General features: G+C 35.5%; 6 protein-coding genes across 20 annotated transcripts; 4 read left to right on the forward strand and 2 right to left on the reverse strand.

Moving 5' to 3' along the window:
* Window positions 1–5: 5 nt before the first annotated feature.
* LOC107274573 (annexin B9) lies at window positions 6–4,039 on the forward strand. Of its 4 annotated transcripts, none has more exons than XM_015753838.2 (7): window positions 6–204; window positions 477–530; window positions 675–1,056; window positions 1,777–1,929; window positions 2,017–2,190; window positions 2,261–2,442; window positions 3,752–4,039. In XM_015753838.2, exons 2-7 carry the CDS (start codon window positions 501–503, stop codon window positions 3,803–3,805), a joined length of 975 nt encoding a protein of 324 aa, XP_015609324.1. In that variant the 5' UTR covers window positions 6–204; window positions 477–500; the 3' UTR covers window positions 3,806–4,039. The 4 variants fall into 4 exon arrangements, with proteins under 4 accessions (XP_015609324.1, XP_024947600.1, XP_015609323.1 ...); XM_015753837.2 differs by lacking the exon at window positions 3,752–4,039 and adding an exon at window positions 2,576–3,720 and having other exon boundaries at window positions 8–204; window positions 463–530; XM_015753836.2 differs by lacking the exon at window positions 3,752–4,039 and adding an exon at window positions 2,576–3,719 and having other exon boundaries at window positions 11–204.
* Window positions 3,526–11,342, reverse strand: LOC107274565 (protein asteroid). 5 transcript variants are annotated; one of them, XM_015753817.2, is made up of 8 exons: window positions 11,201–11,342; window positions 11,043–11,128; window positions 10,844–10,971; window positions 10,603–10,709; window positions 4,477–4,628; window positions 4,273–4,404; window positions 3,999–4,187; window positions 3,526–3,920 (listed from the first exon to the last, which is right to left on the reverse strand). In XM_015753817.2, exons 1-8 carry the CDS (start codon window positions 11,298–11,300, stop codon window positions 3,885–3,887), a joined length of 930 nt encoding a protein of 309 aa, XP_015609303.1. In that variant the 5' UTR covers window positions 11,301–11,342; the 3' UTR covers window positions 3,526–3,884. The 5 variants fall into 5 exon arrangements, with proteins under 5 accessions (XP_015609303.1, XP_024947587.1, XP_024947586.1 ...); XM_025091819.1 differs by having other exon boundaries at window positions 4,273–4,628; XM_025091818.1 differs by lacking the exons at window positions 3,526–3,920; window positions 3,999–4,187; window positions 4,273–4,404 and adding an exon at window positions 4,719–6,139 and having other exon boundaries at window positions 4,490–4,628.
* On the forward strand, window positions 7,454–10,424 carry LOC107274570 (putative protein MSS51 homolog, mitochondrial). Its single transcript, XM_015753821.1, has 2 exons — window positions 7,454–7,889; window positions 7,984–10,424. Exon 2 carries the CDS (start codon window positions 7,987–7,989, stop codon window positions 9,262–9,264), a length of 1,278 nt encoding a protein of 425 aa, XP_015609307.1. The 5' UTR covers window positions 7,454–7,889; window positions 7,984–7,986; the 3' UTR covers window positions 9,265–10,424.
* Window positions 11,343–11,413: 71 nt separating the features above from the next.
* On the forward strand, window positions 11,414–12,849 carry LOC107274576 (thioredoxin domain-containing protein 9). Its single transcript, XM_015753841.1, has 4 exons — window positions 11,414–11,607; window positions 11,671–11,877; window positions 11,950–12,151; window positions 12,238–12,849. The coding sequence occupies exons 2-4, from the start codon at window positions 11,701–11,703 to the stop codon at window positions 12,507–12,509; spliced, it is 651 nt and encodes a 216-aa protein (XP_015609327.1). The 5' UTR covers window positions 11,414–11,607; window positions 11,671–11,700; the 3' UTR covers window positions 12,510–12,849.
* Window positions 12,850–13,013: 164 nt separating this feature from the next.
* Window positions 13,014–22,015, forward strand: LOC107274561. 7 transcript variants are annotated; one of them, XM_015753800.2, is made up of 15 exons: window positions 13,014–13,530; window positions 16,125–16,286; window positions 16,374–16,475; window positions 16,684–16,808; window positions 16,883–17,066; window positions 17,162–17,265; window positions 17,333–17,446; window positions 17,520–17,638; window positions 17,719–17,770; window positions 17,831–18,034; window positions 18,122–18,299; window positions 18,400–19,320; window positions 19,572–19,726; window positions 19,837–19,996; window positions 20,074–22,015. In XM_015753800.2, exons 2-15 carry the CDS (start codon window positions 16,146–16,148, stop codon window positions 21,265–21,267), a joined length of 3,753 nt encoding a protein of 1,250 aa, XP_015609286.1. In that variant the 5' UTR covers window positions 13,014–13,530; window positions 16,125–16,145; the 3' UTR covers window positions 21,268–22,015. The 7 variants fall into 7 exon arrangements, 6 of the variants coding, with proteins under 6 accessions (XP_015609286.1, XP_024947582.1, XP_024947583.1 ...); XR_001539494.2 differs by lacking the exon at window positions 13,014–13,530 and adding an exon at window positions 15,445–15,798 and having other exon boundaries at window positions 19,549–19,726; window positions 20,074–20,430; XM_015753798.2 differs by lacking the exon at window positions 13,014–13,530 and adding an exon at window positions 15,447–15,798.
* LOC107274575 (copper chaperone for superoxide dismutase) lies at window positions 13,704–15,342 on the reverse strand. Of its 2 annotated transcripts, none has more exons than XR_003061861.1 (7): window positions 15,097–15,342; window positions 14,822–15,017; window positions 14,547–14,739; window positions 14,415–14,481; window positions 14,175–14,356; window positions 13,969–14,108; window positions 13,704–13,854 (listed from the first exon to the last, which is right to left on the reverse strand). XR_003061861.1 is itself a non-coding variant. In XM_015753840.2 (7 exons), the coding sequence occupies exons 1-6, from the start codon at window positions 15,109–15,111 to the stop codon at window positions 13,990–13,992; spliced, it is 777 nt and encodes a 258-aa protein (XP_015609326.1). In that variant the 5' UTR covers window positions 15,112–15,341; the 3' UTR covers window positions 13,704–13,854; window positions 13,969–13,989. The 2 variants fall into 2 exon arrangements, 1 of the variants encoding a protein (XP_015609326.1); XM_015753840.2 differs by having other exon boundaries at window positions 13,969–14,113; window positions 15,097–15,341.
* Window positions 22,016–22,058: the final 43 nt, after the last annotated feature.

Consider the following 22,058-nt stretch of genomic DNA (forward strand, 5'->3'; position numbering starts at 1 on the left):
CAGAAGTAGTTCCTTCTAAACGATAGTCTCTGCTGGGATGGCGCCAGTTGTCGAGCAGAAACCGTCCTCTTACGTCTGCGACCTCAGTCACGCCAGTAGTTGAACAACTAGTGCGTTGATACATACGGTAAAGACGAAAGTGGGTGTGACCCGTATGTACCCGTCATTTAAGCCACATCGAGCGCCCGGCAGCAAGAACGCGAGGTAATCTTTCAATTTTTTCTCTGTGAAAATAAATAGTTCGGCTGTATGGCCTCGTAACGAAAAGTTTTGTTTACGCAATAATTCAACGGAGAAAAATCTATGCGTTAGTCGTCATGTGGAGAATTTAAATATATATTAAGCTTTTAACGATATCATGTTTTCCTGAATGAGAAATGTCACTTTGACTTATCTCGGACTTCGAATCAGTGGTGACTCAGGTTACACCTGATTACAGTGCACTAATTATTTACCCATTAGACTGTTTGTTTCAGTATATTTCAAGGCAGTGAAAAACAATGTCGCAGCAACAGTATTATCCTTTCAAGGTAAATAAGCATATAGCACTATAGATTGCACTGACCCACTTTCTCCCGTTATCGTATTACTTGATATTAATTTTATTTCTCTTAAAGCCTTAACATCAACTTTTCAGCACTATTATTTTTATTTTGAAATTCTTGCGATTACAGTGTACACCAACGGTGTACCCTGCAGAGCCTTTCGATGCTAACACGGATGCCGCTATTCTTCGGAAGGCGATGAAAGGCTTTGGAACCGACGAGAAGGCCATCATCGACGTCCTCACTAAACGTGGAATAGTTCAACGACTTGATATTGCTGAGGCTTATAAATCCCTTTACGGAAAAGATCTGATTAGCGACCTCAAGAGCGAGCTTACTGGAAAACTGGAGGACGTGATTGTCGCTCTTATGACTCCTCTGCCGCATTACTACGCCAAAGAATTGCACGATGCCATTTCCGGTTTAGGAACCGACGAGGAAGCAATTGTCGAGATCCTTTGCACATTGAGCAACTATGGCATCAGAACTATCGCCGCATTCTACGAGAATCGTAAGGACTTGACTAATCTGAATTCAGTTAATACAACGCTTCATTCATTTGCACTTTTTAGAATGCTTGTATAATCGGATCGATGAAGAGTAACGCCCTTTCTTTACTCACGTCCCTCGTTCTTCTTTTCTTTTCTTTCTCAATCACTTACTCACACACTTAATCGTGTGTTGTATGACTAAGTTTCTATATTTACATCAGTAGACATCAGGATAACAGTGATGTCATCACTTTTAATAACACAACTAACTCACCCGCTTCAAACTACTACTACTACATACACCGTCAAGGTCCACGTCACGGATGTACATTACACACAAAAAACCTCTAGTGACGTTTCACCGCACATGTAATAATCTGCTTGTGTTTTGTGCGTAATACATTCCTAGAATATCACACATTCTTAAAAAATGCTCATGCCTCAATTTAAGAAAAAATATGAAGGAACTCTCGATATTTTTATTCAATTGGGATGTTCAGCCAAAAGTCGTGAGCAATTGTACATAGAGTTAAATCGAATTTATTTGATTTTTTGTCCCTATCGGAATTTTATTAAATTTCTATGTGAAAATATGGGAAGACAAGGGAATCAGTGAGACTTCAACAACACATTGAAATAACTAATGAGAGATCGAAATCTAAAGATTATTAAATGATTCTATTACGGTGATTAGCAGCATTATTAATGGTTAATCGAAAACGTTTATATCTTTTATTTAGTCTATGGAAAAACTCTCGAAAGCGACTTGAAAGGCGATACTTCCGGGCATTTCAAAAGATTGCTCGTTTCGCTCTGCCAAGGGAACAGGGACGAGAATCAAGGCGTGGATCAGGCCCAAGCCATCGCCGACGCTCAGGCGCTCTACGAAGCAGGTATTTCATTATCTTGTCTTTCGCATTTCGCAAGTTTCGTTGTCGTAACTAATATCTCACGCGCTAATCTGCTTATTATTATTACAGGTGAAAAGCAGTGGGGAACTGATGAGTCACAATTTAATGCAATCTTAGTGACTCGCAGTTATCAACAATTGCGACAAACTTTCATCGAATACGAAAAGATTTCCGGTCACGATATTGAGGTCTCTATTAAAAAGGAATTTTCAGGAAGCATTGAGAAGGGTCTCCTTGGAATTGGTGAGTAAATCGTTAATGCTTTTAAATTGGAAATACGCATAATCTATTCTTTATTTCTCTCATGTTTCAGTCAAATGTGTTAAGTCCAAAGTCGGATATTTCGCTGAACGTCTTTACTCAAGTATGCACGGAATTGGTACCAAGGATAAAACTCTCATCCGTATCATAGTGTCTCGTAGTGAGATTGACCTTGGTGATATCAAAAAAGCCTTCGAGGAGCGTTATGGAAAATCTCTCGAAAGCTGGATCGCTGTTAGTATTTTAAAATGTTGTATTTTCTTATTAATATTTTTCCATTTAGATTTTCTGACTCTTTCTTTTTTTGGACATTCGAAAGGTCTACCAGTGATGAAACTGGAGGAGTTAACTGTTTCATATGTTCCAGGGCGACACATCTGGCGATTACAAGAAGGCACTACTTTCTCTCGTTTCGACATAAACTTAATAAAAATGCACTCTCTTATCCTAACGCTACTCTGAGCTTTGAATTGTGCATTTGTTACTCTATATCTTCTTGTCGTATAATTTCTAAATTATTACCGTTCGATTTAAAGACTTACTGATTTCTCATTTGACTTAATTTATACCCGATACAGTTATCATATTGCAACAGTGTTACTGCCACTTAAAAATATGGGAGAGCTTTGCAGACAAATAATATTAATAATTCGTAGCTACTGCGACAAATCAATTTCAGTATATGAAGATACAAGAATCTCATGACACTGATATCTCGAATGTGTTTGTAGAGAAGTCACTAGAAATGATGTTAAACATATTAAGAAATGTTGGAAGTTGCTTGTTGTGTGTTACTGTAGATGCTTCAAACTTTTATGTGTTTTTTACTTTGACGTTATATTGCGCTGAAGGAACTCATACGTGACACGACTAATCTCAAACTAAAAACTCTTTTGGTCAATTCCTACGGGAAAACCATGGTGAATTTTGTATAGAAGAAGTCAGTAAATTTTTATACGCTTTGTCATGAATGCTCGCGCTTCTCTGCGCTCCGTCATGTCTGTCGCATGATATGCAATGTGTGTTTACACTTATCCAGCTTAGAGCAGAGTGGATACTTTTTTACGATAATATATTATTTTTGTAATCTATTTACACTTTTGCATAATTTAGTACAGTATATTTTCTACACGCGAATGATGAAATACCGAGCGAAGATTTGCCTCGTCGAGTCTCTTGTTCTTAGATGCGGGCTTGTTCCTTATTATACATACATGCATTCTTCGGCATGTATACAAAAAAGATTGATGTCTAACCCAATGAAATCTAATGACACAGAGGGAAGAATTTATTGTATGCTAGCTCATGTACACGTTGTTGTTTGTCAATTTAAGAGGCATTTTATTATTTTGTTAACACATGTATAACTTACTGTTAGGCTATACTATTGTTCACAGCGCCGATGTATGACATCTATGAATGCAAATAAAGGAAAAGGCCAGAGGACTCAATTGAAAAAGAGCGGCTCTGATTTCAATGAGGAGTTCAATAGCAAAGTCCTTTTCTCAGTTCTTCTCTCTTCTTTATTTCATTATGATTTCAGGACGATACCTCTGGAGATTATAAGCGGACGTTAGTTTCCCTGGTAACCGGATAACTAACCTCATCACAGAAACCAACGGTGCTAACTGAATCTGTTATTACGAGTAAAATTAGGCATGGATGTGACTCTCTCCTTAATCGCTGTCCGCGATGATTCCATCAGGAGTAATCTAAAATTTGTGAAAAATGGTTTTAAATAAGAAATAATCGATAATTATGCATTTAAGATATATCAAGTTGTTCTTTACTTGGAATAGAACTGATATCTGTGGCATCGTAACGATCTTAACGGCGTGTGCCACAAATTTACCGCCTATCAATCTCATTAACATAATCCTTCTGTGAATCCGATGAGCCGAGAGTTCTCCTGCAGCTCCGTTGAAGCAATGATCGCCCTTCTCGTCGATTTGCGTTGTCAATTCATTCACAATTATAATCTAAAAAAACAGGCAAATCACTTTTCATAACATGTTATTCAATCTTTGTTACTTTCATCGATACGCATGCGACTATTGCTCTTACAGCAATGTTATGTGACTCAGATAATTCTTGTAGTTCGTTAACAATTCGAAAATAGACTTGCGTTCTGCACCAGGGATCGCGTAGACAGCACTGTACGGGAAACGAAAGACTGTCTAATGCTATGAGCCTGATCTGTAAGAAATGGTAGATTTTCACCAAATTTCTTAAAACAGTCGGTTCATCGATTGTATTGATTTTACTTACACGGGAATTTGTCCTTAGATAATTCTTTATACTAGATATGACTTTGTATAAATCTTGGGCTGTTCTTGCCGACACTACAGTTATGCCCTTTAGAATTTCATCGCGTTGCGCTCGCAACGACTCGTTGGATTTTTCAACGTTTTTTATAATTTCTGGAAAACAATAAAAGAGCTAAACAGAGCTGGACTAATGCGAGAACAAATTGATTCGTTATAATAAATTTTATTGTACAAAACAATTACATTTGAAAATTATTTAAGAGTTCATATGGCATCACCAAGAAGCGAGAAATGGTTATTTGCATCGTAAAATTGATAACTTTTGCCTGGAATTTCATTGTCAATATTCTCCTGTGAATGCTTCATGGTTTCATTCTTTTGTTTAATCCTATTTTTCCGCTTTTTTCCACCCATAACTTTGTTTTCGAGAAAATTATCGAAAATGGGACTAACAGTTGTCAATAAAGCATTGAAGACAAGGCGAAGGCTCGGTGAATTTTGAAGAATCAAGTTGATGTAGGCTGGCACGTCCTTACGCCTTACAAAATTATTATACAAATTGTACAATAAAGTCCCATTATAGACTTGTGCCACCTTTGTACGTGCATACGGATAGTCGAGCAAGGCATTCAGATGCATAGAATGTCTCAGGCAGCTTTGAAATTGGGCAAAGACGTGTACCAGCGTAATATTAAAAATTTTAGGCATTGACAATACTTTGTGATCGACTTTAAAATTGGAAATAAAAAAGGATGCTGCCAGGAGACAGTCTTCATTTGTCACATTATTGTAGGCTTCTAATAACGAGGTGCTTTCGGGATTATTATTTGTTTGACATGTTACAGATTTTTTTTCAGCAATGATAGAATCTATTCGTTTTCTGAACTTCTTATCAAATTTCTTAAGAGATCTATAATATCCTAATTTCTGGTCAATTATGTTGAATAGCATAGCAAACAATAATGTATATACATGACATCTTGTTTTTGGTGGTGCATTCTGCTGTTGAGCCCAATAAATTAACGTCAAAATGTAAAGTCTCCATTCCATTGGTAAATCATTTACTGGCCATTCTTGTGAGATCTCAAGTGCCTCTCCTAAAATTCCTTTTCTAATATTTAAGGGTAGTTTGTGTAGATCGTGTAGCGTTGGTACATCGCAAGACCATAGTTGTTTCACAGGTTCCAACTTGCAGTAACATATTTTCTTGGTTGTACCTCTTACAATATATTCTAAAGATTTGTTACACGCATTTGACGTTAAAAGTGTATATATTATTCTAATAATTTTTAAACTAATCTCATGTGAAGATGGATATGCATAATCTTCAATTTGAGGTGGACATAAGTATAACTGACGATATAATATATCCACAAAATAGCTGGAAAATTGTACTTTGCTGAACTCATCAACAAACCATTCTGGAGCAATATTTAACAACGATCGTTTAACATTGTATTCTATTTCTTCTTGACGATCTTCTACATCTTCTATATCTTCATCCTCATCATTTGATTCTGAATCTTCACTTGATGCAGATGATACTGTTAAACTTGATACTTCCTCTGCAATATCTGTCATCAGATTATCAATATCCTCTTGGTACTTAAAAGGTTTCTTCAGATTTTTTGCAACCATTTCAGTCACAAATTCATTTGTGAAGCCTAAGTGAAGCAACATATGAGACGATATACTTGTATAACTATTTACCATATTTTCAATTGCATTTAAGACTCTTTTCCTGTGATACTTTGGTACTCTACTTAATATCATGGTGATTGCAGAATTTAAATTGTGGGTCTTACACCAATTGAACACTGCATTAATCCTACTTTGTTGTACAGTAGTTTTCTTGCTGATAGATTTTGATAATTTAAGATGTCTTAAGAAGTCACGGAATACACAACGCTTTATATAATCATTACCCAGAAGAGTTGCAGCCAGAGGAAGCATTGTTCGATCCAATCCATTGAACGTTGCTAGTAGTCTCTCTGCTTTATATAGTTTACAGCGTTTAACATATCCATTGTTTGTACTACTTTTCACAACATTATGATGTAAGGTATCGAAGGGTATATACAAAACATCATAGACATAAAAGTCTGAATCAAAACTGAGTACAGGACAACCTAAGACTCTAGCAACTGCTGCAATATTATCATCAGCTTCAAAAAGACATTGCGCATATTGTATTCCTTTTTCTTGCATAATGTCATTAAAAACCTCACTCAAGAACAAGGGAAAAAATTTTCGGGAACGTTGGCGGGATGGAGTATAAGCTGATGCTGCGATTATCTTGTCGCGTATCCTTTTGAGACAAGTTTTAATTTTTTTGTCTTCATATCCTCCATCAAGAAGTACCAAAGGTGTAACATTGCACATAAGTAATTCATCAAATAAATTTTCAACGCATCTTGCATAGACATCGTAATCTCCACCAAACGCACAATTGCATTTAGAATACCAATTGTAAAGTTGACATGCAATACTGTTTCCATCGATAACCAAGTAAGTGTCGTGTAACTCAAAATTTTCCAGATACTGATCTGCATGTCTTGCTATAAAAGTTGTTAACCCACCGACGCCCATTTCTACTTTATCACAATTTTCTACTCGTGCTTTATACTTGAAAATTGTCACACAGTTATTTTTGGCGAAGTAATTTGAAAGACTTCAAACTCAATTATAACCTTCCTTTAAACGCAAGCGTTCATGCTATCTGGATTCGGATTAAACCTGACTAAACAATGAAAGCACGGATGTCGGTCGGCTCTAGTGGAAAAGACCATTAAAATCCTGTGCGATAATGAAGACCACAAGTGTAACGACTTAGCTTGGCATCTGACGCGAAATAAAGGACTGGTAAAGACTCAAATATGCAGTTTTCTTGCAATGTACTCTATTGCGTGGTAAGAGAGCAATCAAGATGCAAATTTTACGTTTAAAACAGTGTTTTTATTAGATTTTTTTTAAATGTATCCATTGTCAATGCAAAATACACGTCCACAACTTTTCGACATTATTTTAGTTGAACATAGGCGTCAACACAAAGTCGGCTGAAAGTGCTGTTAGTATATGCGAGTATTTGTTGTGTTCGGTACTTTACAGACGTCTGCTTGTATTTGCTGGAGTCAGTAAATAAATTTCAACACAATGATAACCTACGAACGTTATTTATACTTTTACGGACCTCTATGTACTTAATATTATTTACTAATTTCACGTGGATATAGTACTTTTCATTAAGATATTCCAGAAAGACATAAGTTCGCGTACATGTACTCAACGTTTGATATTGTTCATTTCTTTTGTTCAATATTTTATTCAATGTATTACTATTGCAAAGCAGTCTTCTCTTAAAAGCTCGCTGTGCGTTTGGACATAAAACAATCACATGACTAGTAGCCGAGCACTGTAAGTGTAAAATTTCCATTTTATGATACATTGTATCAGTGGTATGAAAAAGATGATCAATGTAACAAAGTGTGGTTCTCTTCATTTATTGCAGATTATGGATGAGTTACACAACCTCTTCTTTTATGCCAACGTGTGCCATGTGTGTAAAGCCTTTAGCAAGGAATTACCCTTAAAAAGATGTGGAAGTTGCCAAATAATATCATACTGCGGTAAAGAACATCAGAAACAACATTGGCCACAGCACAAATATCTATGTAAAATTCTCTCAGACCTACGACAAGAAACTGGCTCAAGTCTATTTCCAAAACCTCAAGATTCTAGTAACAAGAGTTGGCCTCAAGTCAAAACAAATTTGATGCTTATTGTAGCATTAAAGTCATCACGTCGTTTGGAGTTGTATGAGGAACAGATGTTTAAATTCCCAAGAGCATGTGTAGTATGTCATGAGAGTGAATCAAAGACCTTGCAAGATTGTCAAAATTGCCCTGGTGCAAGTTTTTGTCCTTTACATAAGTCAGATTCAGTGCATGAAAAACAGTGTGCTTCCCTTAAGCTGTGCTTTGATCTTGATGTAACAGCTACATTGTTCGAACGTCAAGTGCCAAGACATGTAGTTCCTTTCCATACGGACAGAGCATATTTACCAAGTACAATAAGAGACTTTATAGATCTTTATGTGAATGAAAACAAGACATTGCCCATGTCTTTTGACTGCCGTATCGCTTATACATCTGAATATTTAACCAGACCACTGACCCTGCTCTATGCTATACAGAGATTAGACTATTCTCCAGGCATCAATATGACGATCCATGTAATTGGGGCGAATGTAATCGAATTAGACGGTTTGGAAGTTTGGGAAATTTTGCTGCATTGGCTACCGGCTCTAACTGTGTTGAGAATCATATTAATTGGCCCGGAACTTACGCGGAGCACTCTAATACCCAACGTTTGTGATTGTTGCGCAGTTGAGGACATGCGCGTCCATGTGGATGTATGTAACATGCTCTATCAGGATTATGTGAACAGTCACGGGTTCGAGAATCCAGATTTCATTATTGGATACAATGTCGGACTTCACGAATGCGAAGATTTTTCATCGGAAAATGATACTTGGTCTCCATGTGTGAGATCATTAGGTACACAAAATTGCCCAGTTATATTAACTTCGTACACGTTGGAAGAAGCAAAGAAAGATCACGAGAGGATCTGCGCGGTTCTAGGAGATACAGTAGCTCTTGTATTATGTGAACACAACCCATTTGCCAGTCTCAGACCTCATCGAGATTTTGAGGTTGAAGATGTATATTATCAAAATCAAATTATTACTATTTATCGAGAATTAAGTGTTGTAACTCTTTGCATAGTCTGAAATTAACGTAATTAATGCGCTGTTCAGCTATTGTTATGTTAATGACTTTTCAATTCAATATTTATTGGATGTGTCACTAAGTCGGATGCAATGATATACATATGCCCATTCTACTATTTTCTTCTTTTTTTTTTCGAGAAGTAACCATCATCATCAGTAGATAGATTTCTACCTTAGATTTAATCGCAAAATTGTAGAACTCCAGCTGTGAGGTGCAACCTTGTTATTTAATTTCCTTACGGTACATTTAAAGATCTTTCCCTGCTGTTTACTGGGATGCTATCCTTATCAATCCCAACATACGAATGATATATACTGTTCGCACCCTATCCTCATTTACTGCCGTGTATCGTAGATTTTGTATCGTTGTGTAAGACGATCAGTTGTCAAATTTAATACTGAATCATTAGATTTATGTGAGCGATGCATTTCACATTTTACAAGAGATAAGCGAGAACACTGGGACCGCGAATAGTTTCTTAGTTTCCTTATTGACGCACAGAGTTTTTTTTAACGACCCTTCTACCAAGTAAGGAGTGTGAAAAAATACAGAAACAAGATTGAAGAGGCTTTGCGAAAGATCTTTCGTGATTAGAGACGCAATGATGTTATTTTATTATTGTTACAAAATCTCGGCCCTATAAGCAATCAGCTCAAGAAAGTCTCTTGAATTGAAGACAAGAGGACGAACTTCGTTCACCCGAAAATTCGATTCCTACTTAATTCTACACCAGTGTTTTTTGTTCTGCGAATTGCGTATGATGGGGCTATATGATAATTTATCCCGTCGTTGTGTAAAAACATACTATCATTTAACAAATATCAAAAGCAATGCCGGATCAAAGATATTTATGAAATTTTGCCTTGTACACGAGCTGCATCAGCATAGCCGACCTTCTGAACGAAAGAGAAAGAAAGCGTACTAACCGTGTAGTATTGTCAGTGCCTTACGAATTTACGAAGAATTCTAGGAAAAATCCTAAACATATTGTCGTGATATACCCATGCATTGCGGAAAGATGAACGCATTATACAAATTACAAATTTAATATTTGTTATTCCAAAGAGCGCTTCGACTCGTCGATACTTGCAGTAATTTGGGTAAAGATATGTGCAAAAAACAATGTACATTTACGAACAATAAATGATTTGGATACGGCTATAAAAGATATTATATATAGTTCCTAAAGTAATACTTGAACCGATCGTAGAAGATATTCTGAGTATTATTGTTGATGGTGTTGGTGAGTGTGATGAGATAAAATATACTATGACTGTGTTTTGTGTAAAAGACTAATAAACCGATCGCTTACCATCACAGCGGTTTTTTGTTCTTACCTTCTAGTCTCGTAACAGATAAACCATTCCTCGTGTCAATATAAATTGCTCGACCATTGACACCACCTTGATCCTCTTTCAGTTGCACGGTAACGCAAGCCTGCAAGCTGAAACGTATTTCAGAATATTTTAGATTCCTAAAACTGTCGCATGTTTCTTGTATATAATTCTATCACTCATCATATAACGTTTATCGTGCCTCTTTCTACAGCTTTGATAGTTCCAAGTAAAATCGTGTTACCATAGCTGTGTCTTTCCAGATCCAGGTGCACCGTATAGTTCTGTAATGGTTTCACATCGAAACCCGCCATTAAGAATAATATCCAGCGCTCTACTGGATGACGATACATAATCATTCAGGGATTCTTCCTGGTAAAAAGTATTACAAACTCTGTGATTTATAATATAAACAGTGTGTCGTAATTCAATTGAAGACTTACTTCTAACAGTCCCAATGCAGAAGTAGTTAAGGGAATCTTCTGAAACTTCTCCAAATTCGGAATATGTGTACATTTTGTGCATAAATCTGAAAGTATTTTATTCCGTTAACGTGGTATTCTATATCTGTATATAATTTGCTTTATGTCATCAGTCCTACCGAGGTTGTTTATGATATCTTGAACGTATGGAAAGCCGTTTTCGCGCAGTTCGGCAATTGTTTCCTTCGATACTGATAAAGTAGAAATAGGTTGAAGCATTTTAGATTGTTCTTATTTTGCGAAGTTTTTCGAAAATCTGTATTACCCGATAATGTGGCAAACTTCACCTGGTAAATTTATCGCAGTGTAGTTCGACTCCTCGAAAGAAACAATTTAGGATAAGCAGAACCAACTTCGGACATAAGGAAAGCGCGACTGTATGATTGAGTGGGCTGTCAACGAATGTGTATTTAACAGTGTGTGTGAAACGTAAAACAGATCCTTATACGGTCAGAGGGGAGAAAATTGTTTAAAAAACTAGTAAGACAGTTTATCGTTAAGCTATTCTCGTTGTTTTAGCCAATCGGTGAGTTTCTTCTATCCATGTGACACTGATTGTTTTATAATTTCTAAATACATATTTCTACAGTTTTACAACGAGAGCAAAAGAGTTTTCGCAATGGATACATTAATTCAACAAAAAGTAATTGAGGTGGCTAATCAAGTGGAGAAGCAGCTTGATGCAGAGTTGGAAAAACTTGATAATTTGGATATAGATGACATAGAAAAATTACGCGAAAAACGGCTGAGGGATATGAAAAAGCTTCAGCAACAAAAGCAGACTTGGCTGTCTTTGGTATATTATAATTCCAAATTTGTAAATCTGTTAATAGAGGTGTTCCCTAAACTTATTATGTTATTCTTTCAGGGTCATGGCGAATATACTGAAATTCCCGACGAAAAAGAATTTTTTGAGGTTTCCAAAAAATCGAAGAACATTGTATGTCTTTTCTATAAAGATGATTCACCAAGATGTAAGATTGCAGACATGCACTTGAAAATCTTAGCAAAGAAACATGTTGAGGCCAGATTTTGCAAACTTAATGTTGAACGATGTCCTTTCCTAACAGGTATTAAAATTCACTATTTGGTGCACATTGATATAATACTATTTTGTTTAAATTAGTCTCTATTATTGACCATTTATTGTTTTCAGAACGCTTACGCATCAAGATCATTCCTACTATAGCTCTTATCTCTGATAGTAAAACAAAGGATTATATTGTAGGATTCACAGACTTGGGTAATTGTGATGATTTTTCCACAGAAATGTTGGAATGGAGGATTGCTCAATCAGGAGCAATAACATACAATGGAGATCTAATGCATCCACCAGAAGTAACAAAGAAGTCCAGGATTTCTCAAGTACCAAAAGGAAAGACTATTCGTGGAAAGGACTCAGATGATTCTGACGAAGATTTAAATTAAACAGCATTATTAGCAAACAATATACAACAATTACATACCTGTAATGTTAAAAGATTACACTCAGTGATACAATAGTTATAAAATCCCTGATATATATATAACTATTACATTTCTGAATGGGACCTTTCAACATTGTGTAAATGTAACTATTATATATTGTTCACTGAGTTATTTCTTTATGTACTTGCAAAAATACTTTGGGCGCTGATTTGCCAATCATTCATATTTGTAATTTATGAATTTATATAAAATTTTTAAAAAGGCAGAATAATTCCATGATAGTATGTCATTCATAAATTAATAAATGGAATAAAAAAACTCATACGAGTTTAAGTTCTAATACTCTATGCATATTATATGAATGAATTAGAAATATAAAAAATTGTTGACATCCTTCCCCTTTTTGTAAATATAATTTTTTTTATCTTTTAATTTTTGTTTGATATTTTTCAGCAATTCAATAATTAGGGCGACTGAAGGTGGGATACGTTGGTTGGTAGGATTCAGGGCTAATCATGCGTCTCAAGTCAACGACTTCTGTGTATTTATTATTCACTGGCTTTTGTACGCTTTCTAAAAGAGCCACTGACGGGTAGTATTAAGTGATCGCGCACCTCGTAGCCACGCGTTATTCTCAAAGCTTTCTGCTTCATTATTGAAGAAGTTTGGAATTTGAGATCTTAAAGGAGGGCAATAGCTAGAATGAGATGTGCATTATGGCATATCTTAAGAATCGATTTACGAATTGACAGGTAAATCCTGATTTCGCGTAATGCGATCAAAAGTCGCTAAAAAAAGTAATATTTATCAATCTTGTGGTATATAGCTGCGTAGTAAAAACAGTTTTAATATTTTTTAATCCGTTATAAAGTAGTATCAAACAATAATGGGATATAAACACGCGTCCGTGAAGCTATCATATAATTTTTCGTGAGTGGCATTTAAGTGTGTGCAAGTGTGCCTCAGGAAAATCCATTCATCAAGGAAGCAACTTTTCTTCTGTACAAGAACTCGGGAACAAGTAAGATTTGGAATTTTTGGATATGGGGAATTAATAAATATTTTTCTATTTGTATGTAGTGCATGTTGAAAATTAAGTGATGTCTTCACCGGATATAGATTTATATAGTCGAGCGGAAGCGTAACACACGAGGGAGAGATGCGCGAATAAAGTATCATATAAACAGTTGGACATTCACATGTAACGCAAAACTTTTATTTTACTTTCAAATTATACATGCTCATATAACTTTGTACAACATCCATTTAGATAGGTTGGTCTTGTAAGGATCAGAAAACAGTCAAAAAACATGCGTGTGATCTTGGTGTGCATTGTTACCATTCACTGAAAAAGAATTAATTGTATAGGATGGAGAAATCTTAGAATTTGACTAAATAATACTACAATTTATTAAAATACAAAAAATACATTCGATGTATTTTAGAACATCGTACATACTGTATTACATATAGTTTCTTTTTAATGTTTTTTTGATGCCTTCCATTGGTCCCTTTCATCCCAAAGTGTAAGTCCGTCACAGGCACAAATTTGCTTTCTATTCTCAAAAATACCAGATGACCGAGCCACAATACCACAAGCTAATCTAGATTAATAATATTAAATGAGAAAATTATTCTTCCCAGGTTTGAAGAAACAGATTTTACCTTGAACCACTGTTGCCATCCACCTTTGACGCAACATTATTTCCTTTTCCAAGATCATCCTGTCCTTCCGTAATTACTAATGATCTCCCAATGATGTCCTGTACTTTCAAAATATTATCTGTTATTCGGAATGTAGCTCTACCTGTGTTGTCAGCTTCAATGTTTCCTAAATCACCCACATGCTATAACCAGAAATATTAATTAATTAATTTATTTATTATATTACCAAATTATACATACCCTTTTAGAAGGTTCATCATCAGGACCTCCATGTAGCGTGTTGTATGGATTAAAATGTTCTCCGAGACTGGAAAAATGCCAGAATGAAATAGAAATTGGATTTTTCAATATTTTGAGTGTTATAGTATATACCTTTCACAGCCTTTTGATATGTCTCCACATTCATGTATATGCATTCCATGAGCTCCTGGTGTAAGTCCATCTATTGTTCCATCTATAATGCAGCATTCTGGTATTTGAATAAATCTAACAACACCTTTTATTTGGTCTCCAACACTAAATCCAGAATTACCACCTAACATTGAAACTGCACTGGCGTGAGTACCTGTGGAACACATAAGCCTATTTTGTTATTATAATACATAGGTAATAAGATAGTCTTTTAAATTTTTTTTTGCCATTCTTACCATATCCCTTGAGAACTGCCGTTCTTCCTGAACTTTCAATCTTTTCTTGAATAAGGGAATGTGGCAAGTTTGTTTCCACAATAACACTACCATTATTGAAATCAATATCAACTTTACTAATTCCCTTAATCCCTTGCAAACTATTTTGCACTGCATCAACACATTTTTGACAAGTCATCTGCACCGCAAATTCAATCTATAACAATAAGAATTAAAAGCTTTTCCTAATATAAACCTTTCCAGTAACAAAATATATCCTTGCATGTGTTTATCACCTTCGTTAACACCATTGCGAATTGTTTTGTAGAATTCTCCTTAGAAGACAATGATAAGGCTACTTTGTATATTATCTATTTATGGGAAATGTTTAGTATCCAATTCGGTGAAAAGTAAGAACACGTAAAACGGCGATTACGTTTATCTTTTTGGAGGCACGTCAATTCTTATGAAATTACGAAGAAATTTGGTACGAAATACAATATTATGTGCAGTCAGCGTCATTAATGCCTGAACTTATCGATAGGGTTAAGAACGTGCTCGGTCACAATGTGCACTGTATTTATCTTCAGAGTTAACGGACGTGGCTAGTCATCAGTCCAATCACCGGGCCATAGTATTCAATAGGATTGAGTAGGATTCTCACCGAATAGAGATTTTCCCGCGCACGCGAATGTCACACCCATGCTTTTGAGATAATTTTATTATAGAATTTGTCTGCTTCTAGTCTTTTTTATCACAAATTAAATAACGTACAGCAATCTGAAGTAAATATTGCGTTTCATGAACTGTGCGTTCTTTTTTCATAGTGTTGTATGCATAGTGTTGTGTGCATAGTGTTGAGAGACCTCTTGGTTTTGAAAAGCCCTTTTTAAGTATTAGGGTTATGCGAGCTGAAAAAGTTGTATGTCAAAATATATTATTTTAATATTCTTTTCATATTCGATATTTATTGAGAGATGAAGTGAGCTTTGCCAGAAGTAAGTGAGAAGGGTTATTTTAAAGCTTGACTCCATTTCTTAGATATTTGTGTACAATATCTTAATATCATTGCTAAATTAAATAGATATAAACAAATGATGGCAAAATAATCATAAAAAATAATTTACAGTTAAATATTCACGTTTACTTATAAATGTGTCCGATTTTAATTCAGTTTTTGTTTACACAAGTCATAATAGATGATGAGTAGTGATGAAACTTCTAATTATGCCAAATGGTTTTTTAATAGTCAGCAAAAAGGGTAGATATGGACCTTTCTTGAGAATGTTAGGTATTATTTTTTTTTCTTTATCTGTTCATTCAGACGCTCGGACATTAAAACGATATGCCACGACGAAAGTGTCTAGCAATCTTAGATTTATCGAACAATAGAATTTGTTGCTTTTGTGGGCTGTCTACAAATAATGAGCTTGAATATGGCAAGATATATGAATATGATGACATCATTGCTCATTATTACTGCCTGGTAATGTATTTATTTTTTTGTTTTTTTTTACCTTTATATATCAGATATATCAGTAATATGGAAACAATATGAATAAATGGATTTCAGCTTCTTTCATCAAATATGCAACAAAATGGCAGTGATGATGATGGTATATTGGGTTTTCTCACAGAAGACATCCAAAAAGAACTCAGTAAAGCTAAAAAAAGAGTGAGCACCTGATAATTGATTACAATTATATTAGAAATATGTTAGGCTAAACTCCAAAATACGACTCATTCTTGAAATTAGCTTTGGATTGTTTAGTCTGTTTACATAAAGCTCTTCAAGAAGTTGTATTCTATAATTTTGCCAAATGTTATTTTACTCCTGCTTAATTAGTTTTATCTTACACTAACCTATTTTTCATTTCTTTCAGCAATGTCGATATTGTAAAAAAAGGGGTGCTACCTTAAAATGTTGTAACACAAAATGTAAAATAATTTTTCATTTGCCCTGTGGTCTTAGGACTGGGTCACTCCATCAATTTTTTGGGGAATTCAGGCAAGCCTTGCTAGTATTATTATGCAATCAAATCAGCAGATGAATTTGTATGAACCTCTATACTCTTATTACAGATCATTTTGTAAAAATCACAGACCCATACAAAGAATAGATCCTGTCGTCAAAACACAATTAGAAACATTAAATAATTTACTCTGTTACATTTGCTATGACAGTGTAAATCCTCACAATGTAGTTGAAACTTTATGGGCTCCTTGTTGCAGAAAAAATGCTTGGTACCATCGAAAGTGTGTTCAAGTATGTTTAGAAATTATATACAATTCATTGGTAATAAAGAAAACAAGAAGAAATAGTGCCCAAGAAAATCTTCAAAATAATAATTTCTTTTACAGCAACTTGCACTTAGTGCTGGTTATTTTTTTAAATGCCCTTTGTGCAACAACAAAGATGAATTTCAAAAAGCAATGTTAAATTGTGGAATATTCATTCCAAGCCAGTAAGTGGAAGTAACTAATGTTGATTTTTCAATTATTTCTGTTATTCATTGGGAATTGTTTGGCTAGGGATGCTTCTTGGGAACTAGTGCCGAATGCATATGAAGAGCTTCTTTATAGACACGATCGTTGTGATGCACAAATTTGCCTTTGCCCAAAAGGACGAAATTACAGTAGCAATGAGTAAGTGATTGTGAATGATTATGATGAAGTAATTATCGTATTATTTGATTTGCTTAATCTTATTATTTTTAAGGACTAAGTGGGAATTAACGTTATGCCGTCTTTGTGGCTCTCAGGGAATCCATGTTGCTTGTGGTAGACTAAAAAATGCCAATACCATTTGGGAATGTACTCAGTGTACTGATATATTAAGTAAGAATGGCATTCTAAACAATTTAATTTCAGCTTATAGATTAAAATTCAACTTACTCTTTATTTATTTTTCTTGTAAGACAAATCCAGCCAAAACGTCATTCCTACAATAAGACAACAGGACATTACACTGTAAGTATCTAGCCTTTTATGAGAAATACTGCATAAATTGTTAAACGATTTACTTCCTAGAAATTCAAGGTACAGCGATTTCACGGTCATGTCTAAGGAATCTGATAGTGATAACAGTGATAGTGACATATCAGTTGGCAGAAATTCTCCTCTAACAGTCAAATTTGATGACGAAAGATACTTGCTACCATTTTCAAGAAACATTATTAAACCAGGTCCACTCTCGTACAAGATTCAGCAAGTGCGGAAATTTATAGATAACAAGTAAATTAACCTAAACGTACTTATATTTAAAAGAGGATTATTTTCATCGATGAATAGCACGCCACTGAATCATAACATGATTTTCAGTAAGAACTTGCAGTCACGATCTGATCATTTGAATTCTGAGTTTAACAATAAGGATTTTAAGAACGTGAGTAGATTAAATGACGAGAATAGTACAACTGAAAGCGATTCACTTCAAGAGAATATTTTAAAAGAATCAGAAACTTTGATAACCATCGACAGCGATGAAGAAATAGTCGAGGTAATGTATCTAAATTAGAGGGAGGAGTGATGCATTTCAGCTTATATACATGTGAATTAGAAATGGACCTGCATATATATTTTTCCTATAAATTTCTTAGATTGAGAATCCGAAGCGGCCAATTCGTTGTGAGCCTGTATCAACGATAACCGACGGTGCCTCAAACGTGTCGCAATATTTATCGAAATTTTCTCGGCAGATGGATCTGCCAAGTAAAAACATAACAGAAATAAATTATTCGATGCACAATGCGTGTTTGATCGATCCGGGAGCTGACGAAATTGTGTTTAGTTCAACGGGAGAGATTAGTCCACAATGTAACGTTTTCGAGAATTCGGAAACTTCTGGTTTAAACATTAAGATCGTGAATGTGACATCGGTCTCTCCAGAAGACTTTGCTGATGTTTCTGACAAGTCAGAAGAGAGTACTAGTAGTAGTAGTGCTCTAAGCGTTCAGTCAAACGGACTATGTTGTCCAGTTGATACGGAGCAATCAGTTTTGAAAAGAAAGATCAATTTGCGATGGTCGAATATTAATATGCTTCGTACTAAAAAGTTTGCGGATAATGATGGAAATAAGGAATTACGGAATAATCCTGGTCCAAGTTCACGCAATGAAAATGAAGAGACGATGCGCAATGATAAATGCGAAAAGCGGAAGCAGAATTTTGATATATGTACATCGTTCTTTGGAGTTCCGAATAGTATAAAGAAATTGGCTGCAAAGAGCCAGACCAGAATACCAGAAGCATCGCCTAATACGGCTGTACGGATGAATAATGTCGCGAATAGTCAGTCTAGCGGAGCAGAAGTGATAAATGTTTGCGACACGTGGGACAAGGCTCAGTCGATGGAAGAAAATATTCGTGAAGTTTTGCAAGAAGATTCCCCGAAAATCGCAATGAGGAGAACCAGGATTTCACGTCCAATTGAGAGTGACGAATTCAGTAGCAGCAGAGACTTTGCTACGAAAAAACCTCGTGAAGAGAGTTCGCATTTTGAGGAGCAAAATTCCAGCAATGTGAGTATGGTGAATATCTGTGTGATGTATGCACTAACGACAGATTGGCACGACCGATATTCCCGCTTTATGTCTGATGCGCCAATAAGATATATATGTTTGTTGATTTGTCAATTGCTATGAAAACTAAAGTTCGCATTGATACAAGCGAATGTTTGTCCGATCGGATGCGAAATGCGGCGGGATTTATCCATTATTTGATCATCCCAGCCTGTGTCTCTTCTCCAGTGTATGTCTTGCGATTCTAACAGTGTGACGGGGATGCAGAGATCGATGCCTCTGATGGGTCCGAAAGTTGCGAACGAAATATGCAATGTGCAAACAGCATCGGGACCCGATCACAAATGTCATGCGGATGGTCAAGTGCTTCAGGAGAGTCAGATTGTGACACCTCCGATCAGGACAGGTTAGTAAAATCATTACTTACTAGTCATGATTCTTCTGCGATAAAGTTTTGCAGGCAAATCGTTATGTATTTTCTGAAGCATTAATCGATTTCTCTTGGACGGATTGTAGAACGCAGGATCAGAATACCTGTTCAAAGTTCCGTAGTTATTCAGCCGACTGTTCGGAAACTTCTAATTTTGGAGACTCCTTTGATCCAGATAGATTGATACCAGGATTAATGCGTTTGTGCGATCTTAAATTTCATGTTTGTGGCTCGAATGTTGTACAGGTATATTTTTAATATTGGTCATTGGAATTTAAGTCGAACAGACGCATAGCACATGTACTCTGCTTGTATACTTGCAGATGAACGTGCGTAATAAGATTACGATGACTATTAAGATGAATGATACTAGAGTACATAATCGTAGAAAAAATCGTTCCTTCTCTAAGAGGAGATTTGACGGAGATGCGGGTAGTGAGAAGCTCAGAAAAAGGTTGTGTATTGAAGTGGATGAAGATATCACTGAAGATTCCTCAGCAGATGGACATTCGTTAATTTGCTCTGGTGCAACGCAAAGTGTGAACGATGATGGCGTTTGGTTTAACGAATCCTCGCGCACCGAATTCCTCGTGAGAAACTTAGAGAATCCGGCCTCTGGTGCATTTAGATTAAACAATCTCAATGGAAATGCTAGGACAAAGTGCTTCATTACAAAGAAGAATACTCGTGACGAGCATAAAGAGAATCTCGATCCGTCTTCTCCGAAATCCGGTAATTCCTTTAGAAATGTTTGTTTTGTGGAGAAAAATAGTTTGGTGAATTGTCCGCCGACATCCGCTGTTATTAGCAATTTATCAACTACTGCTATTACTACTTGTAAAAGGAATGAGGGTGACGTAGTTTGCATCACTAACTGTAACTGTAGCAACTCCAAACTCCAGCACGGTTCTATACGATGCGGTAAAGCTAACGAAAACACGAACTCTTTCGAATCGAACGATGATTACAGGCACCTAAGTAAAAATGATATTTATTTATTGAGAACTTCAGTTTCTATGGAAAGTAACGATTTTCGCGATACATCACTCTCTTCCAGCAAAAAGACATTTTACTCGAACGACTATATTAAGGCTGGCCCGATTGCAAGTTGTGTGGTTAGTATCGATCTTGCACGGATTCAGAACCTAGAGATCAAACCAAATTCATTTTTTCAAAAATCGGGTAAGAGTCATATGAGTATTGAGCACTTAAGTGATCCTACAGCGTGTAACAATAGAAGTATTGGGCTAGTGAAATCTTTAAGTTTGGGGGACTTGCGCGTATCGTCAGTATCAAATCCATTGAGACGATCTAGGAGTATGTCTGATTTGGATAAAGAGAAACTACAATCAATTAATTACAAGTCCAAAAAGTTATTTGGAAATCTTATAGGCACTCAAGAGATCGTTGATAATTTTTTAATAACAAATGACGTATCAAACATGCAAAAATGTATTTACGATAGTAAACATGATTGGTGGAGTAAAAAGAAACATGTAAAAACATTGAAGTGGTAGATGAACATTATTTAATTTTAAATGAAACTTTTCTTTCGGTATATTTCAGAAAGTTCAATAGACTGTTTGCCTTTCGATGAGCTAAATCTATTTAACCCAAGCCAATAAAATTGTTGATATTTTTGGGATATTTACTAAAGACATTTCTCTTGGTTCCTGTTTTTATAGCAAATTTCATTGGTAATGTCTTTTCTTTTAATGCTCTAGAGAAGCCAAAGACGAAAACAACTTTTCGTTTGATCATTGTTAGTTCTGCTTTTGTCGATTCCTACGTTACATATGCATTCAAATGCAGCATATGTATGTCGATATGCACATATATAGATATGTATATATACATACAGTATATTTTTCTGTTGTCTTGTAAAATTTCAACCGGCGTTCATTTTTTTCGTTCGAGATTGCTGAACGCTTGCACAAGATCCAGAAAATCACGGATATGACTGTAACGCGCATAACATGTTACATCGTTTTTTGACTGTATATAGATTATTAAACAGTTTAGTCCTACCAATCCCGGTGAAGAATTCGAAGGATCAACTGTTAACCATTACGCGAGATTAATGAAACAAATATGAACATTGCATTGTGAACCGTAGTGTTAGCAGAAGAAAGTAAGTCTAAGAATAGCTGTATGTTTCATTTTACTTATACTAGCCATGAATATGTAACGATCTCTGTTAAAAAATTTAATGTGTTCTGCGACTTTATCTAAAGTTTCATGCTGTATAAAGAAATTAAAGAGGTACAGCAGCCTCGTAGAATAATTTTTCTATTAAGGTGACAGAAAG

Source organism: Cephus cinctus, unplaced genomic scaffold, assembly GCF_000341935.2.
Source record: "Cephus cinctus unplaced genomic scaffold, Ccin1 Ccin1_scaffold3361, whole genome shotgun sequence".
NCBI lineage: Eukaryota > Metazoa > Arthropoda > Insecta > Hymenoptera > Cephidae > Cephus > Cephus cinctus.

Coding starts and splice junctions, on each gene's coding strand:
- LOC107274573 (XM_015753838.2), top strand. CDS start 501: ATGTCGCAGCAACAGTATTATCCTTTCAAG. Junction 531..674: donor AACAGTATTATCCTTTCAAG/GTAAATAAGCAT, acceptor TTGCGATTACAG/TGTACACCAACGGTGTACCC. Junction 2,443..3,751: donor CTCTCGAAAGCTGGATCGCT/GTTAGTATTTTA, acceptor TTATGATTTCAG/GACGATACCTCTGGAGATTA.
- LOC107274565 (XM_015753815.2), bottom strand. CDS start 7,064: ATGGGCGTCGGTGGGTTAACAACTTTTATAGCAAGACATGCAGATCAG.
- LOC107274570 (XM_015753821.1), top strand. CDS start 7,987: ATGGATGAGTTACACAACCTCTTCTTTTATGCCAACGTGTGCCATGTG.
- LOC107274576 (XM_015753841.1), top strand. CDS start 11,701: ATGGATACATTAATTCAACAAAAAGTAATTGAGGTGGCTAATCAAGTG. Junction 11,878..11,949: donor AGCAGACTTGGCTGTCTTTG/GTATATTATAAT, acceptor TTATTCTTTCAG/GGTCATGGCGAATATACTGA. Junction 12,152..12,237: donor ACGATGTCCTTTCCTAACAG/GTATTAAAATTC, acceptor TATTGTTTTCAG/AACGCTTACGCATCAAGATC.
- LOC107274575 (XM_015753840.2), bottom strand. Junction 14,482..14,546: donor ATATCAAAAGGCTGTGAAAG/GTATATACTATA, acceptor GCATTTTTCCAG/TCTCGGAGAACATTTTAATC. Junction 14,357..14,414: donor ATGATGAACCTTCTAAAAGG/GTATGTATAATT, acceptor TTCTGGTTATAG/CATGTGGGTGATTTAGGAAA.
- LOC107274561 (XM_015753800.2), top strand. CDS start 16,146: ATGCCACGACGAAAGTGTCTAGCAATCTTAGATTTATCGAACAATAGA. Junction 17,266..17,332: donor GGAATATTCATTCCAAGCCA/GTAAGTGGAAGT, acceptor TTGTTTGGCTAG/GGATGCTTCTTGGGAACTAG. Junction 18,035..18,121: donor CGGAAATTTATAGATAACAA/GTAAATTAACCT, acceptor CATGATTTTCAG/TAAGAACTTGCAGTCACGAT.